The sequence below is a fragment of the Dipteris shenzhenensis genome, chromosome 27 (assembly GCF_047967505.1).
Source record: "Dipteris shenzhenensis isolate YYH24624 ecotype China chromosome 27, Dip_SZ_1.0, whole genome shotgun sequence".
In the NCBI taxonomy this organism is placed as follows: Eukaryota; Viridiplantae; Streptophyta; class Polypodiopsida; order Gleicheniales; family Dipteridaceae; genus Dipteris; species Dipteris shenzhenensis.
In genome coordinates, this window is record NC_141622.1 from 52160352 (window position 1) to 52168934 (window position 8583).

Sequence of the window (8583 nt, forward strand, 5' to 3'; positions counted from 1 at the left end):
GAAAAAACAAAATCCATTAAAAGAAAGCGAGATTTTTTTTGGGTGAGTGGGGTCTGTGCGAAAGTGTGAGAAAGAGCAAAGATATGAGCGCTTTCTGCGACGATTTGATATAATACATATAATAATAATAATGTAATAATATAATATAAAATATATAAATATAAGTGTGTTAAGTTCGTCGATGTTCCAGATCGTGTTTGCGTTTTATAAAGTTGCTATTCGTGGACACCGAATTTGGGTACGCCTTCGTTCGTTCGTTCGCACAGAAAAAACGAAGAACGGCAAGAAGAACATGGACGGGTGGTTTTCCGCAGGTAGAGGTTAAGGTATGCTTTGTTCGTATGGTGGTCCTGCTCATCGGAGCTGCATGCTCTGCTGTTGCCAGGATTGATCGCTATCGAAAATTGTTGTTGAGTGGCGCGACGATGCCGGTCGTGGTTTGCGTTGCTTTGAGTCGTGCAGACGCACTGCTTGCTTGCTGCCTGTCGCTGTTGTGGCGTTGTGGAGGAGGTCGATTTTTGTTTGGGCGGTTCTTCGTCGTCGTCGTCGTCTCTCTTTTTCTTCTTCTTCTTCTTCAGCAGCAGCAGCGGCGCTGTGTTTATTTCTCGTTTTTGAACTATTGTGACGATTGCTACTCTGTGCTGAAGCTAGCCCGTAGAGCGAGTGGTGCAGCAGCTACTTACTCACACTGCAGTGGTGTTGGTACAATGGTGGTTGTGAGAAGATGGTTACTGCTGTTGTTGATGATGATGATACGACTCCTGGGAGGACGAAGGAGAAGAAAGAAGATTGGTTGGAACGTGGAAGAAAAAGAGACTTTGATTCTTTTCGTCTTCAACCTCGCTCTATGCTATGCTATGCGATATATACATACATCGTCTATTGCTCCTGTTCATCCTCTGAGCTTGCCTTTTTTTTTTTGGGGGGGGCCAAGAAACCATCAAAATCAGCCCCTTGAACCCTTCAAATTCCTCTTCCCACAGCAGCCAGCCTTTCTTCGACACCATTAATAACTCCTATCTTTCCTTTCTCAAGCTCTTCACCTCCATCATCATCATCATCATCTTCTTCTTCTTCTTCCTGGCATTGCCCCTCTCCATGGCCTTTGCTTCGCCTTCCCGATCGCCCTCTCACCTCCCTTAATCGTGACACCATCGCCCACACACTACCTCTCTCTCTCTCTCTCTCTCTCTCTCTCTCTCCCCTATTTAATCCATCGTTCTCGTGCAAAGCTTTTATAGAATAGGCCACCTCAACTTTCCTAACTGCCCATCACATTCCTAGCTTCCCGTCTGCTGCAGCCAATTTGACCATCCTCCCTTACGGCCCGATCTTGCCAACTTGAGCTCAGTTTGCCGACCTTCCTGCTCCTTAATAATGCCCGTCTAGCCTCCTCCCTCCTCTGTCTTCAATCGGCCCTTGATGATCGGAAAAGTTGCTTGGTCCGCTCTTTGTGCTTTCTTTTTCTCTTCCAGATAAATCGCAAGCGGTTGGGTATTTCGTTGTGTCAAGTTCTGTTATAATTTCTCCTGGGATCTCGAAAGCCGCCCGACGGTGTTGTTGAAAAACTAAAGTGGATCTTGTGTTGTCAGGAAGGCCTGAGAACATTGGAGTTGGAGTTACGGGCGAATGCGTGTGCGAGGCATATTCTACAAATGTGGGTCGACTGTGATAGCGTTTCCTCGTCCTCCTGACTTCAATTGTCAATGGAGCAAGATGATGAAGAATTTGAGAAATTGTTAGGGGAAATACCCCGGGCTACTTCGGCTCCTCCGCATCTGGAGGAGTTGCAGAGTGCCTCGACTTCGCATCATGGCTCGTTCTTGAATGCGAAAGACGAAATCATGAAGCCTTTAACAGAGTCCAGATCCGATGAGCTTTATCAGGAAGTTTACACAGTAGGAGCAAAGAAGCCTCAACAAACCATTGATAATCGTCTAGTTTATAATAATCTAGTCTCCCTATTTCCTAAGTCGGCATCCAATCAACTGTCTTCGTTTTACAGCGGCCTGGCCCTTGACAGCCCTCGCACAAGTCATCGGCTCAGGCAGCTTGACTTGCAGCAAAAGCAGGAGACCCAAATGTGCTCTCACCATCATTTGCAGCGTTCGTCTGCTCCAGGGCTGGTGGACAGTCTTTCCAAGGCAGCACCCCAGAACGTGCTTCAAGAGGATCAGTCCCTGTCTTCTGCTTTTGCGAATTTAAATTTTGATGATAGCTCTGTTATGGAGCCTGGTGCAGCAACAAGGGACAACAACGGCCTCCTTGAACAGGGCACTGGAGTTATTGTGGCCAGTGATTCTGAGGCAATCGTTTCTTCAGGCCTCTATTCCCATTTAAGTGCCATCAACGTTGCATCCAATGGGTTTTGTCGTGTGACTGGAGCACCTCTTGATACCCTCGTGACAAGTTCTCTTCCCTCTTTGGAAATTTTCTCTCAGAGTACCTCTTCAAGTGGAGGCGCTCATAGTAATGGACTTCATGATGCGTTTGACGAGCTTTCTATGGCTTCTATAGGGCCGGTCATGGTCACGAAGAAGCTTCCCAGTCAAACATCTCATGGGATGGATCTCCTCTCAAATGGAACTCCAACGAATTCAAGGGAGTTTCATCATGCAGGCTTCATGTCTCCTTTGTATCAGCAGCAGAGAAATGTTGACACTTATTCAGCAGCAGTTGCCGCCATGGCGGCTGCGATTCAAGCTAGCTCCCAACATGCCAATGCAAATGGAGATGGTCTGGTCGCTACTGTTGGCCAGCAGGTCCGGTATCCAATGGAAATAGAAACGGGTTCTTTTGTTCAGGCTCAACAATGTATGCAAGAAAATGCTCCCGTCTGTGGACCACCACTGATGGAAGAGAGAGTACACTACAGGCATCAAATGCAAAGAGAACTTATTCTGCGCCAGCAGCAATTGCAAGAGCAGCATGTCCGGTTCTATGCAAGCCTGCAAAGCCAGCCAATTGACTTGAAATCTATAAACACAAGGACGCGCCTTGCATATCAGTCTGGGCAGCAGCCCTCCCTTAACTCTGCCGTTACTGCCAATTTCTTGCAAGAGCAAGTACAGCTGGGGGGTTGGCCTTTTGATAGGGGCTGGAAACAGATGCCGTCTCGGAACTCATGGGCTGCTGCTGTGATTAGCCCTTTGGAGGCTGCAGGGGTTTCTCAGTCTGGGGATATTTGTCGTTACTATGCTCAAGGGTTTTGTAGTAGGGGGGAAGCCTGTCCTTTCTCTCATTTGCAACCTCAGAGTGCACATTATAATCAGGCTGCAATGGATGGAGGCTTGACTGCACCTGCTCACGATCCGTATTTAGTGGAGACATTTAGACCTCTTGGAAGTCCGCATGGTGTTCAGGCTGTGCCTTCTAGGGGAAGGAAAAAGGTGGTCTTGGCTAATGGACATTCCAATGGGCATGTAAATTCCAACTGTAACGTTTTGTCCTCTTTAAATCGTTTCAGTAGTGTGGGTAAGATTAGTTCAGAATCTGCTCCACAAGAAACCCCAAATGTGCAGCATCTTCTTTGTCAGCAGCAGCAACCCAAGTACAGCACATTGGAAGAAGTAGCAGGTTGTATTTATGCAATAGCAAAGGACCAGCACGGCTGCCGCTTTTTGCAGAGGAAGTTTGAGGAGGGGGCTTCCGAGGATGTACAGAAGATATTTTTGGAGATTATTGATCATATTGTTGACTTAATGACCGATCCGTTTGGAAATTACCTTGTTCAGAAGCTCTTGGAGGTTTGTAATGAATCTCAGCGAATGGAGATTTTGTGCAGGGTGACAGGAAAAGGGCAACTTGTAACAATCTCATTGAACATGCACGGGTATGGCTCTTTTCCTTCTCTTGGTTGAGAAAGTAAATGTATGAGAGAAGTCCAAGGGTTCTTCTGAGAGTCAGAACCTCATTGCATTTTGTTTTTCACTCTTGACCTTTTTAAGGCTGTTTGGTTGGCGAGCCTTGGTTTTAGTTTCTTCTAGTCTTTAGCTTGGATGCTCTGTTTTAAAGCTCAGATAGCATGAGTGGATTGTTGCCTCCTCAGGACTCGTGCTGTGCAGAAGCTTATAGAGACTTTGAAGTCATCAGATCAAGTGTCAATGGTGATATCCTCTCTCAGGCGAGGGGTTGTAACATTAATAAAGGATCTGAATGGTAATCATGTGGTGCAACGCTGCTTGCAGCGCCTCAGTAATGAGGATAGCCAGGTACAGGAGTGTGCTTTTGCCTGGTCTGCTATATCTCTCTTTGGGTGCTGGTCGGGAATGCTCTCTCATGTTATTTTTTAAAACAACTGTGCAGTTCATTTTCGATGCAGCCGCATTACACTGTGTTGAAATCGCAACACACCGGCATGGTTGTTGTGTCCTTCAGCGATGCATTGACTTTGCATCTGGACCTCAACGGCAGCGGCTGGTGGCTGAAGTCGCCGCTAATTCCTTGGTCCTTTCACAGGATCCTTTCGGGTAGGGTCCCTGAAAATGGTGCTGTGCTGATGGAATAAGTTGCGAGCTAAAGTTTGGTCTCCTCTGGTCAGCGTGAGCTTTGAGTGCCTCAAAGAATCATGCCATGCTACTTCATTTGAATAGCTTGAATGGATTCTCATTCTTAATGTCTGTGTTTGGCCCTTGGGAGAGCTTACCACATGTTTAGATTAATAATTTATAACGCTTGTCCGAATTTGTTCCCTCGCTGTTTGTCTGCAGAAACTACGTTGTGCAATATATACTGGATTTGGGAATACAATGGGCCACCATGCAAGTCATTGCTCGATTGGAAGGCAACTTTGGCCATCTTGCCATGCAGAAATTCAGCAGCAACGTTGTAGAGAAGTGCTTGAAGCTGGCAGGAGATGAAAGCAAGGCACAGATTATTCGAGAGCTCATGAGCAGTTCCCGACTTGGCCAACTGCTGCAAGATCCTTATGCGAATTATGTGGTTCAATCTGCATTGACTGTTTCCAAGGTCAAACTCTGTGTCTAGTAGTTCTAATCTGGATTATCCGCAATGACCCTCTCTCTCTCTCTCTCTCTCTCTATCTCTCTCTCTCTCCCCCCCCCCCCCGCCCGCCTGCAGGGGACTGTTTGCACCCCTGTACACATTGCAACCTCAACCCTGAACAGCTTCACGTTCAAAAAAGGTCAAGAGAGACGCATGCAGCGGATGTGCTGGCATGCATACATGTGTGCATATGTATGTACAATGCAAAATGGAGAGAAATTAGAAAAAAAGACATTGACCCTATGTGATACCTTTATGATAACTTGATCTTTTAGATTTCTTAATTTTTTAATCTGATCAGGGTGCCACAGATGCCCTCCAAGGGAGCAGGAAGAGGGGGGGGGGGGGGGAGAGAGAGACAGAGAGGGAGAGAGAGGGAGGGGGAAGGGGAGGGGGGGGGGGCGGGGGGGGGGAGGGGGAGTGGGAGGAAGGGGGGGGGGAGGGAGGGGGAGGGAGGGAGGGAGATGCACGCATGCACACGGGCTCACATAAATACATGTATGTATATACCCTATCTGATACCTTTGTCTTTTGGATTTCTGACTAGTCTGAATTTGCTCATCTGATCAGGGTGCCCTCCATACTGCATTGGTTGAAGCTATCCGTCCACACCTTCCTGCTCTGCGTAGCAGCCCCTTTGGAAAGCGCATTCTTTCTCGCACCAATCTTAAGAAGTGACTAGCAACGTTTTTTTGGAATCTGGAAGTGATGACAGTACTTCTGGTTGAGTTTTTGAATATGTGGAATCTGGCAACAGACAGTTTTAAAATGGCTATCTAAGAGACATTTTGAGAGATGTGAAGTCTCTATGCTTGGTAGAACAGGTTCATATATTGGTGCACCTTGGTTGTGGTGTCCCTTTGTTCCATACAACTGTATCTTATATTATTCAGTTGCATGTATAAAAGCAAAGACAGAATTCAGGGGTTAGGTGGCTAAAGCCCCTTTCAGGTGGCCAGACTGTATTTTGGGGTGACGGGAGGAACATGGATGAGAGGAATTGACAATTGTTGTTTTGTACATCAAGATAGGATGGCTTATGGGAAAAGTTGTGTTACTTCCCTTCAATGGCCAATTTTATGGTGCTACCTAGGATTATATCATTGAGTTGCAGCACAACACTGTCAAGGAAATGTGCAATGTGCTGCCCGGAAAGGAGATGTAGGGTCAACCACACCAGGTCAAAGAGAGCCAGGTGTCAGCTCACAAAGAAGTTTATTCAGGATTAAATACACCAAATTAAAGGAATTTAAAGTACATTTAACAACTAGTTATAGTGCTTGTCATAAAAGTATAGGCAAGCAGTTTGCTAATGTTGGAGCAATTGTACGATTTAAAAGGCAGTTGTTACCAAGCTTGAGCAAAAAGCTCACGTGAGAATTATTCATAATCAGAAATATTTTCAGGCTGTTGTATGACATGCCTGGTTCATCCATCTTGAGTAATTTTCAAAAGGAGGATTTATGTACTCTGCCATTGTACCGTATAAGCTGTTAATGAAATGTGAAGCAGTACATTCCATGACTTGAAATGTGTAATGCTTCACTCTGCTTGTTTGTGTTTTAAAATGTATGCTTGTTAGCATGGAACAGGTAGTGTTTCCAGTAAAGGGGTGGTTTAGCATAATTGTTCTTGTTTTGGACGTGAGGGATACAATGGATTGTCTTCGTCATCAAATGTTCATGCATTTTTAGTGCTTTTTCAGGTGTGTGCGTGTGCGTGTGCGTGTGCGTGTGCGTGTGTGTGTGTGTGAGAGAGAGAGAGAGAGAGAGAGGAGGGGGGGGGGGGGGGGGAGGGAGGGAGAGAGGGGTAGGTTTCCGTAAGGGGGAGAGAGGGAGGGGGAGAGAGAGAGAGAGAGAGAGAGAGGGGGGGTAGAGAGAGGGAGGGAGGGAGAGAGAGAGGGGGTAAGTTTCTGTAAGGCTAAAAAAAGAAGAGAGAGAGAGAGAGAGAGAGTGAGAGAGGGGGGGTAGGTTTTTGTAAGGCTAAAAAAAGAAAAAGTATGAATCTAGGAAGATTTGGAAAAAAAGACTCCATTGGTTGGGAGTTGTTCTCGTCTGCCATGAGTTGCCTGAGCTCCTCGTGGGCACAATCGGGTCCCACTAGGAGTTCTGGTGTTTTTGGAACCTATATGAGATCTGCTGCTGCCGTCCTCGGCTCCAGGTTGAGGGGCGTACTCATTATGTGTCGGTCATCTGTTGCTCGAGCTGTTTGTGGGTGGGTCCCACTAGGAGTTCTTGGCATCTTGGAAACATATCCGAGATCTTCTCAATATATACCTCCTCCTGGATCGGGAGAGAGAGAGAGAGAGAGAGAGAGAGAGAGAGAGGATATGACATGATCGTATTAGTGTCCTTTTGAGATCTATGGGACTGGTGACCAGGATTAATTAATAGTGATATTTTACATCCAGTGAAAGTTTATACAAAACAGCATAGAGAGAGAGAGAGAGAGAGAGAGAGAGAGAGAGAGAGAGGATATGACATGATCGTATTAGTGTCCTTTTGAGATCTATGGGACTGGTGACCAGGATTAATTAATAGTGATATTTTACATCCAGTGAAAGTTCTTACAAAGCTTGCTGTGTTGTGCATACTTGTTTAGCTAACTTGTGTGCTAAGATTTGCTGTGGTGTTCCAAGACTTCCTTTAGGTAGCTTCCCAGCTCTTTGGCCGGTTGTTGCAACAGTGGTTTTAGATTGTTCCTGCTGTCCCTATATTATGTGCATAGGAGCACGTGCAGTGCTCATTTTCTACCTCACCTGTTGGGCAGATTTTGCAGACTCTTGCATCTCTTTAGATCCTGGGTCTTGCCTGTCTGCCCCTCCACCTCTAGGTCATGCGAGCTGGTTCTTATTTTGCAGATTAAATGCCTTTTGAACATTGATATATTGTTTAGAAACCCAGTAAAGCTGCTTATGCTTGGGCACTGATGACGACATAAGTGTTGCTTTGCTTGCTAAGTATGCCTTACTTTTTTTTAATAAAGAATTTTGTTACCTCCCTTTTCTTCTCTTTCGAAGTATGCCTTCCTTTTTTTTAATAAAGAATTTTGTTACCTCCCTTTTCTTCTCTTTCGCATCTACGAAAGACTATGAGACTGAAAAGAAACCAGAGACATTAGGTGGGGCCACTAAAATGGGCACCCCTACCCAAGGGACGCCTGTGACAAGAAATAAAAGTAGTACATGGCACTATCGCTGTGAGAGAAACCCACAGAGGGGAGCAAATACGAAGGGGAATCCCCTGGTCATCTATCAATTTGTCCCACGTTTCTAAGTGAATGGAGTTGTGTATGCCGTCTGTGGGACCAACACGTCTGGACGACTTGGGAGGGACAAGTGGAGTGCTTCTAACAGTGGCTTAGGATTTGGTGAGGAGAGAGAAAATCAGTAATAGAACACTGCTGTCGCCCAGCCAAGAGAGAAGTCCCGATCTCCTGGAGACCAAGATATTGTCTATGGGCAACCTTTTCAGTAAAGATTCAAGAATTTGGGCCGAACTTGCCTTTTCTCTGAAACATTTGCTTCGGGTTTTATTTTCAAGTCATTCGAGTTACAGAAATTGTGTGGGCCATTGAACT

At 45.9% G+C, this 8583-nt stretch overlaps 1 protein-coding gene across 4 annotated transcripts; it reads left to right on the forward strand.

Moving 5' to 3' along the window:
* The first annotated feature begins 244 nt into the window (after positions 1-244).
* Positions 245-6458, forward strand: LOC147884485 (uncharacterized). Of its 4 annotated transcripts, none has more exons than XM_087398461.1 (6): positions 245-326; positions 1593-3832; positions 4049-4211; positions 4306-4469; positions 4710-4968; positions 5575-6458. In XM_087398461.1, exons 2-6 carry the CDS (start codon positions 1707-1709, stop codon positions 5680-5682), a joined length of 2820 nt encoding a protein of 939 aa, XP_087254587.1. In that variant the 5' UTR covers positions 245-326; positions 1593-1706; the 3' UTR covers positions 5683-6458. The 4 variants fall into 4 exon arrangements, with proteins under 4 accessions (XP_087254587.1, XP_087254586.1, XP_087254584.1 ...); XM_087398460.1 differs by having other exon boundaries at positions 267-326; positions 1597-3832; XM_087398458.1 differs by lacking the exon at positions 245-326 and adding an exon at positions 997-1442.
* Positions 6459-8583: the final 2125 nt, after the last annotated feature.

What these genes read in the sequence shown, in the direction of transcription:
- LOC147884485 (XM_087398461.1), top strand. Translation starts at nt 1,707, where the DNA reads ATGGAGCAAGATGATGAAGAATTTGAGAAATTGTTAGGGGAAATACCC. An exon ending in CTTTCACAGGATCCTTTCGG is followed by an intron (nt 4,470 to 4,709) that starts GTAGGGTCCCTG and finishes GTTTGTCTGCAG; the next exon opens with AAACTACGTTGTGCAATATA. An exon ending in CTGCATTGACTGTTTCCAAG is followed by an intron (nt 4,969 to 5,574) that starts GTCAAACTCTGT and finishes TCATCTGATCAG; the next exon opens with GGTGCCCTCCATACTGCATT.